The sequence below is a fragment of the Perissodus microlepis genome, chromosome 7 (genome assembly GCF_051167445.1).
Source record: "Perissodus microlepis isolate ML-2025 ecotype Zambia chromosome 7, ASM5116744v1, whole genome shotgun sequence".
In the NCBI taxonomy this organism is placed as follows: Eukaryota; Metazoa; Chordata; class Actinopteri; order Cichliformes; family Cichlidae; genus Perissodus; species Perissodus microlepis.
In genome coordinates this window covers 28911040-28934362 of record NC_140467.1, presented here as the reverse complement: position 1 = coordinate 28934362, position 23323 = coordinate 28911040, and the positions used below count along the sequence as shown (strand labels likewise).

The window sequence follows — 23323 nt, the reverse complement described above, 5'->3', positions numbered from 1 at the left end:
AACCACAGACTGTAAGCAAAAAAAGGATGTAGCAACCGTGAGTTCAGCCACTGGTTTTAGGTTTTTGGGCATCGGGGAAGACTGTAAGACTGTATTTCAGCAAGAAGCAGGAGTGTCAACTTTGTCCTTGCTCAGCGAGCTGTGTAGATGCATTACTCAGGCAGATAAAATTTACACTGAATGATAAACACTAATGATGCCTGTAGTTACAGCATATGTATCTCCACTTTTATTGTACATACATGCAGCATATTGCATTACAAGCTGCAGCTTTGCAATCAGATCAATCTCTGCTCAGAGGCTGTTTGCAGAGCTTTAGGGGACTCGGTATGTACATGTCAGCAGACAGTTAAGATAGGAGCATCAGCGGTGAAGGTTTCTGGTGTTCAGTGCTTCAGTGCAGCGTCCCTCATGGTTTGGTACGCAGCCTTGTTCTGCTTAAACATCTTCAGCTCCAGCTCGGTCTGTGTGCGCATCCCCTAAAGCACAAGAAAGTGAAATCAATGAATTTACAATTTATTATAGCACTTAAAGACCAAACATGTGAGTGCATTGTGACCTCCAGGTCTTTGGTGATGGCGTGGTTGGATCCATGGGTGACCATCAGGATGCGGTAGGCCTGACAGATCAGGCTGTGGCCCTCCTCAATCTGCCCTGCATGCCAGTGGGTGACACCTGCCCGCATAATGGCCATACCCAGCTGGGCATTATTGGGGTGGTACAACTTCCTGTTTCCAAAAGCAAAGGGGGCGAAAGTCATCCAAAATCGACATTTTAGATGCTTTATAATACACACTCTAAAGCAATGAGTATATATTATAAATTATTTATTTATTATTTGTAGATTTATTTTATATTAACTCTGAGCTCCAGCAGGATTACAGGCCAGGTTGAAGTAGTGTGTCTCATGCATTCATTTAAAAGGCGCTGATGTTTAGGCAGATCTGTTATGAAGTGATGGACTGTTTCAAAGCTCAGAAGCAGCAGATAAAAAGCGTTAGAACCTAGCCTTTGTTTGCAACCATTTGAGTTGTGCTCCTCCACATTGAAAGAGGCAGTTGAGGCGGTTTTGGTATCTGACTAGTATGCCACCTGGACGCAATCTAAGTGAAGTGTAGGACACATCCTACCAGGATAAGGTCCTGGGGCAAACCCAGTATACGCCAGAGGTATTATTTACTTTTTCCTCAGTCTACACCAGCCTCCATGTCCAAGTTACTAACATAGCAACCACACAGCATGATGCTACCACCACCATGCTTTACTATAGGGGCAGTTTTAGCAGATTACAGGCAAGGACTGATTTTTTTTTTTTACCTCAAAACTGTATTTTTTGCCTCATCAGGTCTAATAGTCTGGGTCTTTCCAGCTGTTCTAACAGAAGGGCCCTATTAATGAGCTACTGAGATGGCCATCCCTAATCTCTTCAGAGGAAGCTTTGTTGGAATAACCAGTTCATCGTTGCTCCCCAATCAAGACCTCAGATAGTCACTTTCTCTATGAAGAGTCCTGGTGGTTCCAAACTTCTTCCATTTCACACATGGTTTTAGACCCTAGCTCCCATGCATGACCTACCAAAGTTTAATTATGGAGGTCTGCAGAGAGTTAAGCAGACATCAGGACTCCTAAATGTGCTGTTCTGGTCTGCCTCATGGAAGCGCTTCCATACTGGCCTCACTTCTCAAACCTGGCGGCTATGTTGATCTGATACAGAGTCTATTATCAGCACTAACCTGTATCCCTCCACCATCCTGTGGGCGTAGTCCGCTGCCTTGGCGAAGGACCGCTGGTATGACAGGACCTCGCTGGCGATGCTGAGCACTCGCAGCTTGTACAGGTTAGTATCTGCCAGGACATTCTCCTGCTTCTGCAGACACTCATAACACAACTTCAGCACCTGAGAGAGGAAAGGAGAGATGCTGACTAGACTGAAGGAGTTAACGAAAGCATGGCAACAGTCATCAAGAGAGGGTTAGGTGGAAGGAAGCTGACAGGGGCGTGGTGTACCTCATTGTAATCTCCCTCAACACGTGACTTCTCAATCTTCTCCAAAGACTCCTTACTGAAGACTGTTACCTCCTTTACCTTATCCGCAGATGGCTGAGAGAATGAGAGAAAAGTCGAGGTAATAAACTGAAAATACACTTTAAAAACAGTCTAATGTTTGCCCTCGCACTTTGCTGTCTGCACCCGCTGTCATCAGGTCATCCTCGATGTGCTTGCTGCAGTGCTCACAGGTGCAGTCAAAGTAGAAACGCTCCTTCAGCTTCTTCTGGCGGTCAGCCGAAAGGTTCAGGAAGTCCACGTAGCTCACGGTCAGCTCTTCTCCCTCAGGGATTTTCCCCAGAGCACGTAGCTCAATCCTGGGACAGAGAAGGACCGGATGGTGTAGGTTTCTCAGTCATCCAGGTCATGGTAGTCTAAGGAGCTTGGAAAGAAAGTGACTGGACTTCTTTAAGTTTGGTGAAGACATTTCACCTCTCATTCAAAAGGCTTCTCCAGTTCTAAAACCACGTGGTGTAGAGTCTCAGTAAACCCCAGTGAGGGTTTACGATGGTTATCAACCGTCTTAAGGGACAACTCTGAGGACATCACGATGCATGTAAATTGTTTTATAGCGGAGGAAACTGGACTTTGTTACCTATCTGAATATCTTGAATCCTGGAAGTCGATTAGTCCATGTTCACTATGATCTCTGCATACAAGTGTACTTTTAGAGATATGGGGCAGGTTGATCTCTTGTTTATAATCCTTATGACCATCGTAGGGATGGGTACCGGTATCCGGTGCCATGATGGCACCGGTTCTGACATAAACGGTAGTAACCAGACCGAAAAGCAGCGCACATTTCGGTGCTTTATTTCGGTGCTTTTTTTTCCTGAGATGTGATACACTTTGAATTCTAGCCAATCATTTTACGTTTCCGAGGATAGTAGGCGGGTCCAGGTACGTACGTTCTTTTAGAGCAAAGCTACAGAGTAAAAATGCCCAAGGCAAAGCGGTCAAAAGTCTGGCTGTACTTTACAGCAAAATATGCAAACTCAGCAGCCTGCAACAAGTGTTTTAAGGTGATACTGTGATACTGTCAAAGGAAGTAACACCTCAAATCCGATGAAACACCTGGCGACGCATAGCGTGTTTTTTTAAAAAGCCAAAAAATGCGCCGTATTTGATAGCTTGCTGCGAGACCTCACACCGAGCACATCTACTGCGGGTGTGGTGCCTTTTATCGGACCCGGAGTTAGCAACATCCCCCAAAAACCCGAAGAGTAGAGTCCTGGCCCCTAGCCCTGCCAGTGTAGCAGAAATGATGACGGATGATGATGGCAGCAGCAGCCGTTCTTCTCTGCGTGAGTAGCTTAATGTTGTTCGTGTGTAATTTACGTTGAGTAGGCTAACCATGTTATTACATTAATGCATGTAAGGTGAACTAGCAAACACCATCATAGCTACATGCGGCTGTCTTCTTGTTTGATGGCAGATGCTCCCTTCACCCTGGCCAAAAAGGCTAAAATGACCAAAGAAAAAGTGGAAAACAGTTAAACATGAGAGGTTTTTGGACAAAGTTTGTGTTTTTTCCATTGTTTAAGCACTGCTTCCAGCCAAGAGTGATACCATATATGCCCTATAGCTGCAGAAAAGGCTAACATTGTTATCTTTTTACAAAAAAAAACAGCTGAACATGAGAGGTTTTTGGACCAATTTTGTGTTCTCCATTCTTTAAGCACCGGTTTGAGCACCGTTTAAGCACCGGCACCGTTTCAAAAGTACCGGTTTGGCACCGGTATCGGATAAAACCTAAACGATACCCATCCCTAACCATCAGCCAGGAAAAGACCAAAACCAGGTATGAGCGTCTCTCAGAAGCTTTCTTTTTTATATCTAACAAGGGTCTACGAGCATTTTCTTCCTCTTAAGCTTGCATGAATGACCAACCTATTGGGTGATTTGTTGCCATTTACTGCTTTATCTCTTTGTTTTGATGCTTTGACGCATCACAGGATAACTTGCAGGTTTAGCAGTTCAATTGAATTTTATTTAGATAGTGCCAGATTACAACAACAGCCTCAAGGTGCTTAGAATTGTAAGGTAAAAACCTAATGCAGCCTTGAGACTGGTGACGTTTTGGCTACTATATTTGAACTAATGTGGATATTTAGCTATATGCAACTGTAGTGGTAAACAGCCTTAGGTGGATCCTGTAGACACTGTGTTATTGAACTGAAAACTTAAAAAATGCAAAAGTTCTTGTGGAAAAGCAGTTCATGTCTAAGAACTTCTTTTAGTGCAACCAAACCTGCACAGATGCTATGAAGAGGAAACTATCCACAGAAATCAAAACTGATTTTCTACCAGGCTGTAAACATTTTTATTTCTGCTGTGAAGTTGTATATTTTAACACAAGTCCTATGGGGACTTGTGCACTTCTCGAGGGAGCCTCCAGTGGACATCACAGGAACTGCAACCTCAACTTTGGGTGTTTTTAAGTCTAATATTTGTGTTTTTTTCCTCAGCCTCACAGGAGAAACAGAAAGATAATAAAACTGTGTATGTAGCGTTCTGCGTTATAGCTGGAATAAACACTGCCGTGTGTCTCTGTGTGTTCTCACTAAAGCCAGTCATATGTCGGAACGAGTGGTGAACGTCTGGAAAACATACCTCCTCTGAGAGTGGAGAGCAGAGCTCACAGCTGACTGGCTGCAAAGAAAAGAGAGAGTCAGACGTTTATACGCTGCACTCTGTTTAAAGTAAAGCATCGGTGTGGTCCACTAAATCTGCCAGACTCTGGCTTCATTACTGTACTTTACTTCCCTAATATATGCCTCCATATATATCTGTAAATTAAGTCGTCACAAGCACAAAAAACACATAATAAACAACTTCTTAGTGTTAGGAGGATAAAATTCTGCGTGCTTTCATTAAGATTTTTTCAAATTGTAGTGTTTTTTTATGAAATGACCCTGAGAGGTTTATTTCATGATGGAGCAGTGCTCCGCAGCTCGGATACGTACTTTCCATGGTTGAGGATGACGGTGCAGTTAGGCCAGCAGTCATGGTTGACCAGGCACAGGTTGGGAAAAAGACCCACACCCACAGCCTGCAACCCTCTTTGGTCACTCAGGGTGAATCCATTACACTTGATCTGCAAGAACAGACACAGATGGCAGGAAGGGTAAGAAGAGGCAGGGGCAGGGCTAGGATGTTGGATTTGGTGATTAATGATGAAACACTAACGATGCCAAAGATGTGTGAGATATAGTCGACAGAGTGTTGCCTCGTCCCGTAAGACCAGTACTGAAGGAACTTGTGCACGTCAGCCCGGAGCTGCTTAAAGTCTTCAGCGGCCAGGTCGGCCACATGCTCCTGCAGTTGGTCAACGGAGATCAGCTGACTGTCGGAAGCGATGCCCGTGTCCTTGTGCATACGCCACAGCACACGAGCTGCCAAGCTGTCGCAGGAAGAAACAGGAAATTGAAGGTTCATTCATCCATGTCCAAGATTCCTGGGAATATCAGCCAGATCATAGTCCAGGACAATAAACCTGGCAGGAAACGCATGATGTAGTGCAATGATTCCAGGTATAACTGGGATTTTGTTGTAGACACACAATTCTAAAACAATCATGTGACACAAACCCCCAGCCTGGCTGATTTATTAGCCTCAGATACCTGGAAGTTCAACCTTCTGATCATGACAGCAGCAAAGGCTTTAACCAGGTCCCCAATGACCTATTTAGACTTTGGTTAAGATTTTTAGTTGGGTTGGTCCACCTAATTTGGAACACCCCAATTGAACCCCACCCCAAAAGAAACTTTACCTATTTAGCACGTGGCTAAAACAAAATCCAATGCCAATCTTAGCTTTAGATGAGTCACAGGTCATTTGGGGATAACAGATAAATGGGATTGCTGGTAGTAACCAAATACAAAACAAGATTGAGCACATTTGGACAAACCTTGCACTATCACATTTAACATCACTTCCGGTATTAATAAATCTTAGTTTAAGCACACGTTCTGGTACTTCGCGGCCTGTAAACAGCTCTTAACTGCCGGGAATGTGTGAAGTCTGTAAGCGTTCAAGGGGAGTGAAAATCTGTCTTTTCATACAAAGTGTATTTCCCTTCTCTTCTACAAACTTTATTTATCCAGGAAGCAAAAACGTTTCAGATGTTAGCACATTTTTCGATGGTGGGAAAACCCAGAGGTCTCTGTCATGCACCTTTTCTTACCGAATATTCTCGCTGGGCGCGCTGCCGAGCTTCTTGATGGCGCCACACTCCTGCTTGTGCTCGTTCCAGCACGCGGTCTGGCAGGTTCGGTCGCAGTAGTGGGCAAACTTGCACTGAGCGCAGCGGTGCAGATTGGCCTGATGGCGGAAGCAGCTGTGGCACACCTGGGTGGCCAAACTGAAAGAGAAACACAGACAGGTTAATGGTAAAATCACAGAACTGAGGAGTGCTCCTATGTTCAGAGAATAATGAAAGTGTGTAGCTGTTTTTCTAGTTTCCCTGATTCTCATTTCTTTATCATTCTTTAAACCTCACAGAAGTTTGCAGGTCTGTGTGTAAACTGTTTATTTAGCCCTCTGTGCCGTTTGTTAATGCCTCTCACCACTTACAGCGTCCTCAGTCTCTTTGTAGTTTTGGACAGCTCCCGCCTTATACTGTGCAGAAACCCTCAGTGCATGCCTGCTTCGGTGAGCTGCCGTCTTGCAGATACGAGCTCTTATAAGGCTGTAACACTAACACTGCTACCAGATCTGTGTCTGGTATTCTAGCACATCAACAAACCAGTGTTCCCTTTAATACCAGCTGATTTTAGCCATCAGCAAATCATTACTAACCAAAGCAAACATGTAGAACGCTCAAAAAAAAATCAGGAATCAGCTCCCGCCTGATCCTGAGATCCAATAACTTTAGTTCATTTAACGAAGGCATAAAATTTTTACCTTCTTGTATGAAATTACAGTTGCAGGCCCTCATCATAATATCTCATAGTTTCAATAAAGATCAAAGATTTCATGTCCTCGTAGAGGAACAGAAAAAACAAACTGGTTCTCTGGATGTTTGTTTTCCAATAATTTGCTGGATAAATCTTCAAAACAATGAAATTTTTTCTTTTTTACCTACATTTGGACACAAGAGTCATTTTCTATGTCAAAAGGTCAACTGTCAACTTTGGCGCCAAAAAAACAAAACCAAGCTTGAACGACTTTAAACTCAGATGGCTGCAGCTTATTCAAACCACTGAAACCAGCAAAGCAGACCACATCAATCCAGTTCTTAATGACGTCGCAATGGCCTCCTGTGTGTCCCAGTTTGACTTTTGCTGCGTTGTCAAACATCCATCCCTCTCAGATTTTCGGGGACAGGTCTGTTTTCTGTCTCCAGAGGCCAAACTAAACAGTGAGAATCAACCTGCAGATCACTGCATACCTGAAACCAACCACAATGTGCTTTTTTATGTTCCATATGTGATGCTAAAAGGCGTTACACTCTTAAATCTGATCTTATATTAATAAAACCTGAACGTTAAACCTTGTAAAGGTGCCATAATCCTTTCTGCTGGAGCCTCCTCACATTGGATCCAGAACTATGTCACGCTCAAGTTCACATGACACCTCGATGGCCTTCGTGTTGCTGATGTCATAGAATTCAGAGGTCTAGAAGGAAGGTCACGACCCTGAGATGGTGACCAACCCCCACAGTCTGAGTACACCTGAGACGTGTTCATGCAAAACCCAGAATGACCAGGAGACCCGTACCTGTCGAAGACCACAGCTGCAAAGCTGGGCTCGGAGAAGACCACTTCCCCCGTGTTGAGCTCTTTGGCGGCCCTCAAGCCTCGACCTTTGCTCCCGGCATCAAACAGCTCGGCTCGCTCCATGTTCCCTACAGTCATTGTGCCGGGCAAACAAAACACAGAGGAGACAGTGAGGAAGGAGAAAGCAGCCGAGGGCGGGACAGGCTGAGGGAGTGCAGGACTCTCACTAACATTCGGGTGCCCTCTCTCTCTCCTCTTAGGCCGACCCCTGCAGAGGCCAAAAATAACCCTGAAGGGGTTGAACCACCTCAGCAGAGCGGTAAGAGAGGGAGGAAGGTGAAGGAGGTATGAGGTGGTGCATGTGGGTACCCCTTGTTTGGGTCGGTTCCCCCAGTGGTATTTTAGTCCAGGGCAGCTGTGGCTGTCTGTCAGAGGCACATGACAGGAAACAGATTCAGTAACTTTATCTTTGCTTTTTACAGTAGAGTGGAGGTGACTGCACCCAGTTTACACTCATTAACACATAAAAGAAGATTTTAAAGTCTTCTTTTATGAAATAAATAGAAATAAAGTCACTTTAGTGTTAATTTTCATTGGAAAACAGACAGAAATACAAAGCCATTCTTCATATTTAAAACAATAAACTACATTATTCTTGTTTTAAAGTCACACCATCCACAAAGTGATGAGTCTGAAATAACTGCTGACCCAATAACCAATAAAGTGTATATCAGTCATGCTGACTGGTCACATGTGCAAATAAAAGCATTAAAAGATTCAGGACAAGTAGCGAAGAGGCAGAGCCAATGAGAAAGTGAATCCAGGTGTGAATTGTTTCATGCTGTGGATGCTGCACGCTCAGCACCAGTATGAGGAAAACATGTATAAATGATATTTCCAGTAAATGTACATTGGTTACAGGCTGTGATTAAGGTCCTTAAAATAATACTAATATGTGGTATAGCCTGAACAACCTGATTTATCAGCATTTAAAATGGTTTGTAAATCTAAATAAGTAAAGAAGAGACGAGAGAAACACCATTCATCTGTGCTGTGAGTATCATTGTCAGAGTTTATCCACTAGAGGGCACTCTTCAACATCCCTGTTAGCAACACAGTTTGAGGATTTGTTCCAGTTTCTTCATTGACCCTCCCATCGGCAGAGCTCCAGAGAATCTTGTGAGTACCGATTTATTCAGTCTTTCTTTGCTTTATTTTCATGAAATAATGGTGAAAAACAGTTCAATTATATTATTTCAGACTCACACGAGGCTCTCTGTGATTTTCTTTCTGTGACTGTGTGAATCAGTGATTTCACAATGTTTAGCTAACACACGGGCGGAGGATTTAAAGTCGGTACACAGTTTTGGTCAGTGTTGTGGTAACCGAGCACCGTTCACGCTGTACATCCGGTGACTTATTCCACTGTGAGTTTAACAGTTTCGAGCCGAATTTACTTAAATGAGACAAGAGGATGATCCAGCTCATCATCATAACATCTGTGCTCGCTGCATACATCACACTGTATAAAACACCTGATTCTACAAGTGAAGGCTTTGATGAAAGAGTGAGCAGATTACTAAAAACTGTGTCAAATTCTCTCTGTTTCACATCCAAAGTGCTTTAAAACCAAACATATTGAGTTAGATTTTTCTTTAATCACTGCATTTACTATCTCATACTCATGCCTAATTTTAGAAGGAGCATTTAACATCTGGGAGAGCCCCCACTGGGACCCTCATCCTAGAAGCCTCCAAAGAAGTCCAGGTCATCGGTCCCCAGCGGGCAGGCTGCGGAGCCCAGAGGAGGTGGATGCCTCAGAGGGTTTGTTACACCAGCTACACCAACCAACAAGAAATGGTTTCTTTCTGCAGTCTGATCAGCTTCCACTCTCTTTAATTTAAACATCAAATGCTTCATGAACTAAAACATTTACTTCTCTTTCATTCAGCCTCTCACTACAACCACATCCAGCTCCTACCAGGAGTCACAGGAGGAGCTGCTGGAGGTCTCACAGGGTCTGGATCAGCTTGCGGAGGTGCCATCTCCTGATGCTACTCCTCACAAGGCTCCCCCTCCATCTTTGGTGGCTCCTCCACCATAACCGAGCATTTCCTGGCCTCGTCCAACCTGAGCCCTGGTTTCCACTGCCAGACCAGTTGAGGTGAACCAAAGGTGTTTAGTCTTCACGTGGGTTTGATCAAGCCTGCTGCGTACACAGGTTTCACCTTTAAGCTGCTCTGTTCTCACAGTATAAATGACGTTCATACTTTGAGATCTACGTGTGATGAGTTACACAAAACTGATCGGGGTGGAGTAGCTGTAGCAGCAGCAAGCATCAAGCTCAAAGATGTCAGCTGACGTTCTGGACGAGGGGACGGAGCCACCGTCATCACCTCCAATTCTTCTCCCCCTTCCGATGCAGACGGTGGGTCAGCTGCAACGCGCAGAGATGACCTGATGCTGCCGTCTACATTGGCTTACTCTAACCCTACTCACCCATCCCTGTTGCTTGTCACGTGTTTTCATGGTTTTATGGTTTGAGGATTCGTGTGCTTTTGTGCTGAAGAGTTTTTGTTTTCTGTTCTCATACCAAGAAACTAGCCAATCAGGAGCTCAGTCTGAGCAGAGTTCTCTTTTTTCTCCTCCACTGCCCTTTTGTGTTGTACATTTCATTGTTGTTCTTTACACTACCTGTTCTGACCTGTCTCCCCAATGTGAAGTTTGTGTAATGTATGTATGGTTGCAAGAGGTCCAATTTTGCTGCAGGCAACTGCAAGTCACAAATAAAGGCTTCATCAAATCAAATCATCGACGTGGATATCACCAGCACAGTGACATGTCTCCAGACTCCTTTTTAAAAAAGAAAGAACTATTTGGCATCTTTGTTTACAGTTATTTCCATCATAAGATAAGAAAGAATTTATTAGTCCCAGAAATTCACTTTGTTATAGCAGCAAAGTAGAAAGGGTTGGAATAAATCAATAGATGCGGCATACCTAAGAACAATAATAACAATAATGCAAAAACAGAAGAAAATATAAAATATACAAGGTAGAAGAAATATTTAGACATGCATGTAAACAACAAGACAAGCTCAACAGGTCAAACAGTGCAAACATGATTTAATTACAATTACACCTGATTTGATAACAGAGTTCACTTCTGTGTGATTTCAGCTCAGACCGATTTTAGAGATATTCGCAGTCATATGATGGAGTTCAATTAGAAACGTCAGTGTCAGTGATGGAGGTCTTTACACTCCACCACACATTTCAGATATTAAGTCACACTGAGGAGTCGGTCCGTGGCCTCCATGTCAGGAGGAAACACTGCAGAATGAGAAGGACATTTTCTACAGACACACTTTATCACTGCTTACTACAGGTTAGCTCAGGCCTCTGAGGAGAGTCAGGCCGAGTGTGAACGAGTCCATAAAGAACTAAACATAACAAATGTTACAGAAATCTGCTTTATGTTAATGAAAGAAAAATATATCTGATCTTTAAGTCATGAAATATCAAAGTTAGTCTCATAACAAAGAGTGATGTGGAGAAAACTACCCGACAACAAAGAGCAGAATATTCAGATATCTGAACTTTGATCAGTCTGATTCACACCTCTAGTTACTTCATACATTTCAACACAAATAAGTTGAAATAAAGTTCCTGTTGTCATCATCAATGTATTGTATTAACGTGAGGTTAATATCTCTTAGCTTTACTTAGCACTCAGAACCAGCTGCTAGAAATGTCCTTCAAAGAGCCGTTTTAACCTTTAAGTATATTTCAGAGCCTCAACTTCTCCATTTCTTTAAAGATAAATCAGTACTTCAGCTTCTCCCTGAGGCTGTTCTGTACTTCTGAGTATCTAAGTATTTGTGTACTTCTGGTCCTTGCACAGGACTGAAGCATTATCCACACTAACCCTATCTTCAGAGACCAACAGGATATAAAAACTTCATTAACTCTGATCAAAGTTTACATTTCAATTGAGAGCGTTTAAGTGTCCCCTCTCTCTCTTTTAACACACACTCATTAATTTTATAAATATTTTAATAACATAGAAATATTACTTTACTGCTGTTAAACACGTTTCTGAGCACACATGCACCGAACCAGCCTCTGATCAGGAACATTTAAAGCATAATGTGCGGCTTTAAACTTCACACTGATCTCATGTTACAATCCTGCTGTGATCTCAGTAAAAGTCGTGCAGGAGAAGCAGAACTTAGCATGTGGACAAAAATCCTAAATCTTAAAATTTAAATGTTTCGGCACTGCTGCCATCGCCTGCTTGTGTACCACCAGGGGGCGGAGTCAGAGGCACTTCCTGCATGATTTAATGCTAAAGAATTAGTCAGCTAAAGAATGATTAAACACAGATTTTGTGCTTGTTTTAAAAGAGAAAATGAGGAACGCTTCACGAATTTGCGTGTCATCCTTGCGCAGGGGCCATGCTAATCTTCTCTGTATCGTTCCAATTTTAGTATATGTGCTACCGAAGTAACACGACAGCTCCAAGGAGCCGGGAGCTATTTAAAGCCCTCCGTCACGGAAGCTGTCTGAGTCACGGTTACAGTGGGAAGAGGCTTAAACTGCGTTTAAACTGATGGGAAACTGCAGCAGAAACACGTCTGGGTGCTGCTGGGTCGGTTATACATCCGTAAGAAGACACAGAGGCTCAGAGAGCGCTAGTCTGAGTCTGTTCCTCATTCTCTGCTTTCACTTTGAGCCTGTGAGACACACGGAGGCATTGTGGGTAATTTACACAGATCGGTTGTACTCACACGCTGCTGATTGGACGGCTGAAGGCAGCAAAACAAAAGTAATAGTGTTCTTAATGTGAGCCATAATAACAAACATTACTCATTACCACTTGGTGGGAAATTCGGCACATAGTATATTTCAGAATCTCAGCGTATTGTGGGCAAAAACACTGATCAGCTCCTTCAGGCGGCGGAGGTCGCGGACAAACAGACTCCAGGAGAGCTTGTACAACAGCGCAATAGCCCTAATCAATGCTAACAGCTGACAGCAGCCAATCAGGTCCAAGCTGACCTGATTGGCTGCCTTTATGGACAATAAAAATAATACTAATAATGTGCAATAAAAATATACACTCATTATTTTTATTTATGAAGTTACTGTGTTGTGTTCTCTTGTTTGTGTTGTGTTGTACGTACTGCCAACGTGGGACAGTTTTGCAATTTCGTTGTACTATTGCACTAGGTATGACTGTGCAACGACAATAAAGCGTTATCTCTTAACACACCAGCCGCAGTTCCAGTGGCTGCCTCAGGGCGTGGCTGTGTGGACGCGAAGCTGAGGAGTGTGACTGCAAGAGGAAGAAATCAGCCGCATCACCAATCTCATTAAAATTATCAGTTACTTCTGATCAAAGCATTAACAACGTCACCAAGATGACTCGTGACAGCCTGCACTAAACTAGTTGGACCAGGTTACAAACCGGCGTAGAATATTTGTGAGATTTTCAGGTTTATGTCGGTTTTCTTCTGGACTCTCCACCATGTGACCCTAGAACTGAAGAAGCTTCTCGGATGAGAGGTGAAACGTCTTCAAGCAACTTAAAGAAGTCCAGACTCTTTTCTCTCTTTTCTTTCCAAGCTCAGTAGACGTCGGTTTTCTTCCCACAATCCCCACCTGAAGGAGGACAGGTGACGGTGAAAGACTTTAGCCCAGCTTCACTAACATTTGAAGAACTGGACAGTTAAAAATTGTGCTTTTAATTTTGAAATGTAGGTCAGAAAAAACACATTTATTACAGCAAATGAACATGCTCTGTATTAATTCACAAAAGACAAACTCGTACATTTGCAAAATACGGCTTCAAATATTATTCTAGCTCCACAACCTCCTGAGGAAATCGGCTCACACTGTGGGAAATATTTGAACTTCATGTTTTTTATTTCAGACTTTCGGCTGGGATGCTACATGAGGGCTGCAAAGCTCTGCAGAGCAGAAACTCTCTGTCACCAACAACCATCGCCGAATTTATTAACCCCCCTGCATACTTCATGTACAACGTTGGGGTTGATATAAAACTCGCTTTATTGATTACAAACCAAAGACACAGTAATTTAGCTAAATATTGAACGAAGTCTGGCGCGCACAGGAGCTACAGTCAGTCAGCTAAAGAATGATTAAACACAGATTTTGTGCGTGTTTTTAAAAGAGAAAATGAGGAACGCTTCACGAATTTGCGTGTCATCCTTGCGCAGGGGCCATGCTAATCTTCTCTGTATCGTTCCAATTTTAGTATATGTGCTACCGAAGTAACACGACAGCTCCAAGGAGCCGGGAGCTATTTAAAGCCCTCCGTCACGGAATCTGTCTGAGTCACGGTTACAGGGCGAAGAGGCTTAAACTGCGTTTAAACTGATGGAAAACTGCAGCAGAAACATGTCTGGGTGCTTCTGGGTCGGTTATACATCCGTAAGAAGACACAGAGGCTCAGAGAGCGCCAGTCTGAGTCTGTTCCTCATTCTCTGCTTTCACTTTGAGCCTGTGAGACACACGGAGGCATTGTGGGTAATATACACAGATCAGTTGTACTCACACGCTGCTGATTGGACGGCTGAAGGCAGCAGAACAAAAGCCGACTCAACAACCCTCCCACCCCCGACTGACCTTCACCCGCCCTGCAGGCTGGGAGTAATGATTGGCTGGGAGAGAGACACCCGGCCTGCTCCACTCAAACAGAAAGACCTCCACAGGGTCTGGATCTTGCATCAGGACTCAGATCTGGAGATTTCTCTGAATCCCAGCAGGACCTGGACTCATTCTGCTCATCATTCTGCTGCTGCCTGCCTCTGAAACAGCTCCTGATCTGGCCTCTATTTTAAAACCTCTCTTAATTATTGTTATACTGAATGCTGCCTCTGAACATTAAGTGTATGTGTGGACTAAAAACTGCTTTGCTGTCTTTATTTTCCTGCGTTAAACTGAAGGAGGAAGTCTGCTTTTGTTTAAATGACAAAAACAAAACCTGCAGCTCCACCAACCTGCCACACAAGGGCGACACTGAGATATAAGAGTCTCTGATTTAAGACGACAGACCTCACCAGACTCCGTATAAAAATTGTAATATTTAGCAATCTCAGGGCATCGCTGTCTGACTGCAAGCTGCACAGTGGGAATGCAAAAGGAGGAAATCAGCCACATCACAGATGTCCATTAAAAGTATAAATTACTTTGATCAAATGATTAACAAGGTCACAAAGATGACTCATGACACCACGGAGTAAACCAGTCGGGTCATCCTACAAATCCAGAATAAAATATTGATCAGACTTTCAGGCTTATGTCGGGTTTCTTCCCACAATCGCCCATCTTAAGGAGGACAGGTGATGGTGAACGGCTTTAGCCCAGCTTCACTAAAGTTTGGAGAACTGAACGGTTAAAAATTATGGTTTTAAGTTTGAAATGTAGGTCAGAAAAAGCACCTTTATTATTGCAAATTAACATGCTTAATTCACAAAAGACAAACTTGTACATTTGTGAAATACGGCTTCAAACATTATTCTAAGCAGAGGTACAAATCCTGCTGAAAAAATTGGCTCACACTGTGGGGAATACTTGACCTTCATGGTTTTGTTTTTTTTATTTAAGTTTTTCGTTTGGGATGCTACATGAGGGCTGCACAGCTCTGCAGAGGAGAAATTCTCTGTAACCAACATCCATTGTTGAATTTATTAAACCTCCCTGCATAATTCAAGCACAAATTTGGAGTTGCTATAAAACTCACTTTCTTGGTTGCAAACCAAGGACACAGTAATTTATCTAAATATTGAACGGAGTCTGGCGCACACAGGAGCTACTTCTCTTTTTTTTATCTTTATTTTCTTCTATGGAATTTACTGTGAAAGGTAATTAAAATATAAGGTAATCCATAGATGGTCGTGGAAAACCACCCCCCAGTTTTACTCCTCAGGGCCACTGCAGCCTGCTGAGGAATTCATCTCAACACTCATATCATTCATTTTGACTCAGACAGCAGAGGAAACAAACTTCATCTCTGCGTATATTTGGATTCAGCGAGTCTTGAAAATCTTTAAATGTATGAAAATCAGATTTTCTCTGTTTGGGTAACACTCACAGTATCTCTGGTCATGATCTCTGTCCATCCACAGATAGGGTGGTGGTGGTGATGGAGGAGATTTCCTTCAAAATGAAAGTCCTGCCCAAGTTGAAGTACAACTCAGGTCAACTGTGTGTTTTAATGACAGTAAATACAGAAGAATAAATGTATATACTTGTATCAAATTTAACATAAAGAATGACATATTTTAATATTGTGTCTGACTCCAACACCAACACGTGTTTGTCCTGCTACGGCCCTTAATGTGGAAAATCTCACATTAAGGGCTGTAGCAGGACAAACACGTGAACTCTCAGAGTGGCCTCCATTTGTCAATATGACATCCATTATGAGCTTAAAACGTCCAACAAAAGGAGCAAGTGCTGACTCTCCAGGTTGGTCCAGCTAATGTGTGACCTCCAGCGGCGGCTCCTGTGATGTTTTTAATTTTTGCCTTACACAAACTTCCCTTAGGCAGTATCATTAGAAGGTACAGAATACATTTTCACTGATCTGCAGATGACACCCAACTTTATCGATCCATGAAGCCAGATAACACACACTAATTAAACTCTCTACCACCAGGGGGCGGAGTCAGAGGCACTTCCTTCTTGATTTAACTCTACAGTCAGTCAGCTAAAGAATGATTAAACACAGATTTTGTGCGTGTTTTTAAAAGAGAAAATGAGGAACGCTTCACGAATTTGCGTGTCATCCTTGCGCAGGGACCATGCTAATCTTCTCTGTATCGTTCCAATTTTAGTATATGTGCTACCGAAGTAACACGACAGCTCCAAGGAGCCGGGAGCTATTTAAAGCCCTCTGTCACGGAAGCTGTCTGAGTCACGGTTACAGTGGGAAGAGGCTTAAACTGCGTTTAAACTGATGGGAAACTGCAGCAGAAACACGTCTGGGTGCTGCTGGGTCGGTTATACATCCGTAAGAAGACACAGAGGCTCAGAGAGCGCCAGTCTGAGTCTGTTCCTCATTCTCTGCTTTCACTTTGAGCCTGTGAGACACACGGAGGCATTGTGGGTAATTTACACAGATCGGTTGTACTCACACGCTGCTGATTGGATGGCTGAAGGCAGCAGAACAAAAGCCGACTCAACAACCCTCCTCCCTCCCACCCCCGACTAACCTTCACTCGCCCTACAGAGATTGACAGACCACGTGACTTTTGCGCATTGCGTTGTGGGTACGAGTGTCAACAGAATCAAAACACTGCATCAAGCACTAGCATTTCCAGCACCGGTAATCATTAATTCTGTGGTTTTAAACCCTACTTGCATTTTATTTGCCCCAAAAACAGTTATGTACAAAACGACGGCGAACACGGCAGGTCCGTACAAAGACAGACTTAATGAAAAGGCAAAAAAAAAGCACGAGGAAAAAATCAAAGGAGTGAAAGGGTCAGACCCATATGAGCATACAGAGTGGAGTAAGGACGTTATCGTGCTGCCTCGCACATATTTATTATTATATGGTCCTAAGTGTGAGTGCATATACTCACAAATGTATCTCCTGTACAGGCCAACACAATCTATTTGTCGTTTCAGGTTGTAGTATTACACAACATTTTCAGATCTAATTGAAATAAAATATGTTTCATAATTCACTCAATTTATTGTCTGTAACGTTGGACCCAAGAAACATAAGCCGGAGCGAATTTGACGACAGCAGAACTTTTATTTAACACTGTGGTTTACTGGGACACAGACACTCCAGCTCTCTCTCTGCTGTCACGTCCGCCCTCCTCCTCCGACTGTCACTGCCAACATATAAAGAGACACAATCACTGTCAGATCCCAGCACACCTGTTCACCCCGCCCCTGCGCCGCCCCGGGAGCTCACTGTGTCACCCCTCCTCTGCAGCTGGCCAGAGACCACACCCACGCCACATTGTCTTTATTTATTACTGGCATTATTGTTTCATTCTATTATAGAATCTTACAAGAAAGAGGCAAAACTGTATTCCATCGTGCTTTATTAGCTGCTTCGGTAAAAAACAAATGAACAATGCAAAAAAAAAGAAACCCCAACATACTGGAAAACAGTTATACATTGCTTTATTGCTTTAATACAACACTTGGGCACATATATGCAGGACGTTTCGTGGCTGTTTTGATATCGCTCTCTCTCTTAATCGATCAAATCTCGCTGTGGTAGCAGCTTTAAACTCAGTATGACCCAGGTTGATAGAGGTGCCCAGTCTGGATCGCATTCCAGCCCTTTGTAGGCTGGTTTTCCTACAAAACACAACAAACATTAGCCCGCAAAGCCACTGTGAACAAAGCAGCATAGCCCAACGAATTCAATTCAAATCAATATAAGACTTATTTGTAACCTACATCAACAATTATGTTATGATAAATTACGCAATAACTACAACAGAAGACTTACCTTTGTGGAAATGCTTGGAGCAGACTAACATGTGAGCTGGAGTGTTCTGGGACGTTATTTTTGGTCTTTGAATGGCTGCAATCCAGGCCATCCGTCGGCTCTTTGTCACTTCGGAAACATGGCTTAAACAATTTCTCTTCCACGACGTAATCCGATAAAAAACGATCTCTTTACCCGTCGGCTTCCCGTGGCTGTCATGCGACCGGCTATTGCAGTTAATAATACCACAGCTTCTTGCCATTTTTTGTGTTTCTTTTTATTGCTGTGTGACTGTTTTCATGTGAAATCCTGCGTGCGCTAGTACCGCTTGCCACTCGTACCTGCAATCCTTTGTGGTTTTACCCCGGAAATGAGGTCACATTTTCAATCTCTAGTAGAGAGAGACCAGGCCAGAAGAGCGATGCAATCAGGAGGGGGGAGGAGAGAGAAACCCGGCCCTGCTGCACTCAAACAGAAAGACCTCCACAGGGTCTGGATCCTGCATCAGGACTCAGATCTGGAGGTTTTTTAAACCCCAGCAGAACCTGGACTCATTCTGCTGCTGACACACGTGGACTTTGCGACAAGGGTGAGAAAAGCGCTGGATCTTGTTTACACAAACATTCCCAGTGCTTAGAGATCAAAGCCCCGCCTCCACCTCGGACACTCAGACCACTTGTCTGTTATGCTAATTCTGGCATACAGACCGCTTGTCAGATGCTGCATATCGGTTCTGAGACAGGTGAGAACTTGGCCTGCAGGAGCTCTCTTTGCTCTTCAGGACTTTTTTGAGCACACTGACTGGGACATGTTCAGGGAGGCCGCAACAAATGGTGACCTCCCTGCAACCAGAAATCATGGATGACTGCATAAGTGTGTGAGCTGCTAAGAATTCGAGACTCTGCCTTCAGAGCAGGCGACAAGGCAGCCCTGGGAACAGCGAGGGCTAAACTGTCTCATGCCATCAAAGCAGCAAAGTGGGCGCATGCCAGAAGAATCCACAGCAACTTCCAGGATAGCAGTGACAGGCGTCGTATGTGGCAGGACATCCAGGCCATTAACAACTACAGGAAGAAAACACCTGCCCGTGATGCTGATTCCTCCCTACCAGATGCGTTGAACCACTTCTATGCACGGTTTGACGCCCAGAATGATGTGTTGGTGAGGAAGTCCACCCCCACACACCCCCACCCCCCTCATAAGAACCATGTTCTTTGTCTGACCTCTGGACCTCTGCTGATGTGAGGAAAACTCTTCTCAGAGTTAACCCACGGAAAGCTGCTGGTCCAAATAACATTCTTGGAAGAGTGCTCAGGGAAATATGCAGACCAGCTCACAGATGTCCTCAGTGATATCTTCAACCTCTCCCTGAGCACTGCTGTTGTCCCAACGTGCCTCAAGGCCACCACTATCATTCCCGAGCCAAAGAAATCCCCAGTGTCCTGCCTCAACGACTACCGCCCCGTTGCAGTCACACCCATCATTATGAAGTGCTTCGAGACGTTCCTCATGAGGCACATTAAGACCCTGCTGCCACCCACACTGGACCTACTGCAGTTCGCCTATCGGCCCGACCGGTCAACAGACGACGCCATCGCCACCTCCCTCAACACCACCTCCATAACCAAGAAGGCTCAGCAGTGTCTCTTCTTCCTGGGGAAGCTGAGGAAAGCCCATCTCTCATCATCCATTCTTACCACCTTCTACAGAGGGACTATCAAGAGCAGCTACATCACTGTCTGGTATGGTAACTGTACCATATTGGATCGCAATACCCTACAACAGACAGTGAGAGCAGCTAAGAAGATAATTGGAGCCCCTCTCCCCTCCATCACGGACACTTATAGCACCTGCTCCATCCACAAAGCCACCAACATTGTGGAGGGCCCCACACACCCTCACACACACTCTTCTCCCTGCTGCCCTTCTGGAAAGAGGTACCAGAGCCTCCGGGCCCTCACTGCCAGACTACAGAACAGTTTCTTCCCCAAAGCCATCAGACTCCTGAACACTCAGTGACTGGAACGACACACACACACAGACACACCTTCATACATGTCACTACCAAGCACTTATCTGTAGTATCTCACACTCACACACCTTCAGACATCAAGTTACTTTTTGCACAATGCTCAGCATTTTGCACATTTCCATTGCACCGGCTTTGTCTGTATCATCCTGTTCTGTCTGGTGTTGCACTGTCTTGTCTTGTTTATTTTTGCCATTTTTTGCACACTGCACTTTACGCAGTCCTGTGTTTGTCCGTTACATGTCATATGCAGCACCAGGGTCTCAGAGGAATGGTGTCTCATTTCACTCTGTACTGTACCACCGTACATGGTTGAAATGACAATAAAAGCCACTTGACTTGACTGCCTCTGAAAAACCTTCTAATCTGGCCTCTATTTACAAAACCCTTTCAATTATCCCCAAAAGTTGATTCTGTTCATTTGGACATAGTGTTTTTCAGTGGGAGAAATGTTTCAGCACTTAGTTATCAAAGTTACTCATCAGTCTCAGCTGACTGCAGGTTTCCCCAACCTTGTGATCAAAGAATATTGATCATTCACCAAAGACCACTGATCAATGGCCATGAGTACCATTCACAGAGAGTTGGGGAATGGCTGCAATCACAGCATTGTAACATGGTGAAAGATGTACCCTTAGGCCCCCTCCTTGATTCAGAGATGGTCTTTCCCTTTTCACGTAAATGGCCTCCTTGACTCCGCGCTCAAAGCAGCGTTCCTCCCTGTCCAGGATGTGTACATCCTCATCATTGAAAGATTGGTCAATAGCCTCTCTTAGACTGTGGAGTTCTGGCCTGACAAACTCATCTTTGTTGTGCCATCTGCTTAACCAGAAGTTGTTTGGTTTCCCCGATGTATAAATCATGGCAATCCTTCCTCCTGGCACTTAACAGCGCACACCATATTACTCTGTCTGTGTCGGGGGACTCGATCTTGGGATGGACCAGTTTTGGGCACAGTGTGTTTTGGGGTTTGAAAGCCACATAGACTGTGTTTAGAAAAAATGGGTGTCAACTGTTCTGATACTCCTGACCAGAGATGGGCAGTAACGCGTTACTTGTAACACCTTACTGTAGTCTGATTACTTTTTTCAAGTAACGAGTAAAGTAAGGGATTACTATTGCAAAAACGGTAATTAGATTACCGTTACTTTCCCGTAGGAACGCTGCTTACTGCGTTATTAAAACCGTGATTTTTTTGCGAGAATGTCTCACGACAGTGACGTAAGCGAGTGCGACGTTCGTGACAACAGCTGTGTGCAGATCAACAATGGATAATATATCGAGTGCAGGAGAGAGTATGAGCCTGCAGCATTTAAAGCGTGGAAGTACTGACCTTACTTTGAGTTTGATTCCATAAAAAGTGACAAAAACTTTAGCGTCCGTTGTGCGTGGGAAGAAAACTTCTTTTTACAGCGAAAAAACTCCTAAACAAGCACCGAGTGCGCTACGACGTAATGGGAAATTCACAGAGAAACTCGCGGATTCTTCAACTGACCGCTGCGGCACACCTGCTCCAGGGTAAACCTCCGCCTACCCCACTCCTGCTATACAGGTGAAAATAGAGCAACAGGACCGCTAGTCTTTGATTTTATTTATTTTCTGCTGTGTTTTACGTGCATTTATTTGAAAGAGTGAGTGTAAACACAAAAAATATTTTATTTTATGTGCTGGAATGTGCAGAAAATAGGTTTAAATGTTAAACAAATTTCTTCACGTCAGAGAATGTTGCATATAATTAAATTTTTGCTTGATGCATAAAGTTAAAAGATTAAAACTAATAAAACAAGTTTTAAAAAGAGACTTTTCCATTTGATTACATTTTGTATGATAGATTATGCAGAAAAAGTAGAATTGGGCTGAAAGATCTATCGCTTTATTACCTATTCAGGTTGTAAATCGTGTTTTTAAAAAGTAACTAAGTAACTAAGTAATTACTTACTTTTGAAAATAAGTAATCAGTAAAGTAACGGGATTACCTTTTTTGGGAAGTAATCAGTAATTAGTTACTGATTACTTTTTTCAAGTAACTTGACCAACACTGCTCCTGACACACAAGGGATCACTACGGGTTTTTGCTTAGGCAGCAGATGTCCTTCTCTCCTGGATCACCTGGAGCTCTCTTTAGGTGCCTTCCCGGCTTTGATAAATGCCCAGCTGGGATAACCACGTTTACTACATCCAGGTGAACAGAATCAGCATTTGGGGATGTGTTTAACTGGGTGAATGGGGATGTCTCAACAAAGAGTTTTGTACTTAATTCTGTCTCTGAACATTGAGTGTATGTGTTACAAGAAATAACAGCTGCAGTTTCAACAACCTGCTAAAGGGCAGGTTTAACTGCTGTGTTGCAGAGTAGAATGTAAAAAAACAAAACAAAAGCAACTGTGTTTTTGAGTGACAGCAAATAGAGAAGAATATATTTATATACCATCCAGCCATGGTTGGCAGGAAGTAACGTCTCTACACTAATGTGAGTTGAAGACGGCTCTTATGTCTTTTTACAGTTCTGACTTTTTGAATAGGTGCATACCAAGGCATACTGCTCCCCTCCTCTGGTCATTCCTTTAATCTCATCACAAGAATAAGATCCTTGGATCAAATCAGTAGATTCAGTTTTCAAGAGAATGATCTGTAACATAGATCCCTGACAAGTCTGCATGTAAAAGTTTTCTTTCTGCATCAGTAAGTGCAAGTCAGTGCTTCTCTTTGGTGTTGTGTTTGTTTGTTTTGTTACATTACACATGCTTCCCTTAGGCACTACCATTAGAAGGCAAAGGGTACATTTTCACTGCTATGCAGATGACACCCAACTTTATCTATCCATGATGCCAGATGACACACACAAATTAAACTCTCTACCACCAGGGGGCGAAGCCAGAAGCACTTCCTGTTTGAGTTAAACTAAAGAATGATTAAAAACAGATTTTTTGCATGCTTTTCAAAAGGAAAATGAGGAATGCTTCATGAATTTGCGTATCATCCATGCGCAGGGGCCATGCTTCTCTGTATCGTTCCAATTTTAGTATATGTGCTACCGAAGTAACAC

General features: G+C 43.5%; 1 protein-coding gene and 4 non-coding genes across 5 annotated transcripts; all 5 read right to left on the bottom strand.

Annotated features, from left to right (window-relative positions):
- Window positions 1-207: 207 nt before the first annotated feature.
- Window positions 208-8076, bottom strand: LOC146383326 (histone-lysine N-methyltransferase SMYD1-like). The gene is made up of 10 exons (XM_084934522.1): window positions 7768-8076; window positions 6233-6409; window positions 5236-5449; window positions 5013-5143; window positions 4660-4698; window positions 2177-2363; window positions 2008-2100; window positions 1734-1897; window positions 560-728; window positions 208-479 (listed from the first exon to the last, which is right to left on the bottom strand). The coding sequence occupies exons 1-10, from the start codon at window positions 7902-7904 to the stop codon at window positions 387-389; spliced, it is 1404 nt and encodes a 467-aa protein (XP_084790648.1). The 5' UTR covers window positions 7905-8076; the 3' UTR covers window positions 208-386.
- Window positions 8077-12172: 4096 nt separating this feature from the next.
- Window positions 12173-12278, bottom strand: LOC146383325 (U6 spliceosomal RNA). Its single transcript, XR_014800920.1, has one exon. It is a non-coding gene; the product is annotated as a U6 spliceosomal RNA (small nuclear RNA).
- Window positions 12279-13962: 1684 nt separating this feature from the next.
- LOC146383324 (U6 spliceosomal RNA) lies at window positions 13963-14068 on the bottom strand. Its single transcript, XR_014800919.1, has one exon. It is a non-coding gene; the product is annotated as a U6 spliceosomal RNA (small nuclear RNA).
- A 2478-nt stretch (window positions 14069-16546) lies between these two features.
- Window positions 16547-16652, bottom strand: LOC146383323 (U6 spliceosomal RNA). Its single transcript, XR_014800921.1, has one exon. It is a non-coding gene; the product is annotated as a U6 spliceosomal RNA (small nuclear RNA).
- A 6570-nt stretch (window positions 16653-23222) lies between these two features.
- Window positions 23223-23323, bottom strand: LOC146383322 (U6 spliceosomal RNA). The gene has a single exon (XR_014800922.1). It is a non-coding gene; the product is annotated as a U6 spliceosomal RNA (small nuclear RNA).

Excerpts from the sequence above, each read along its gene's own strand:
- LOC146383326 (XM_084934522.1), bottom strand. The coding sequence starts at position 7,904 with ATGACTGTAGGGAACATGGAGCGAGCCGAGCTGTTTGATGCCGGGAGC. Across the intron at positions 2,101-2,176 it reads CAGCGGGTGCAGACAGCAAA|CCATCTGCGGATAAGGTAAA; the intron begins GTGCGAGGGCAA and ends TCATTCTCTCAG. Across the intron at positions 729-1,733 it reads AGGATGGTGGAGGGATACAG|GAAGTTGTACCACCCCAATA; the intron begins GTTAGTGCTGAT and ends TTTTGGAAACAG.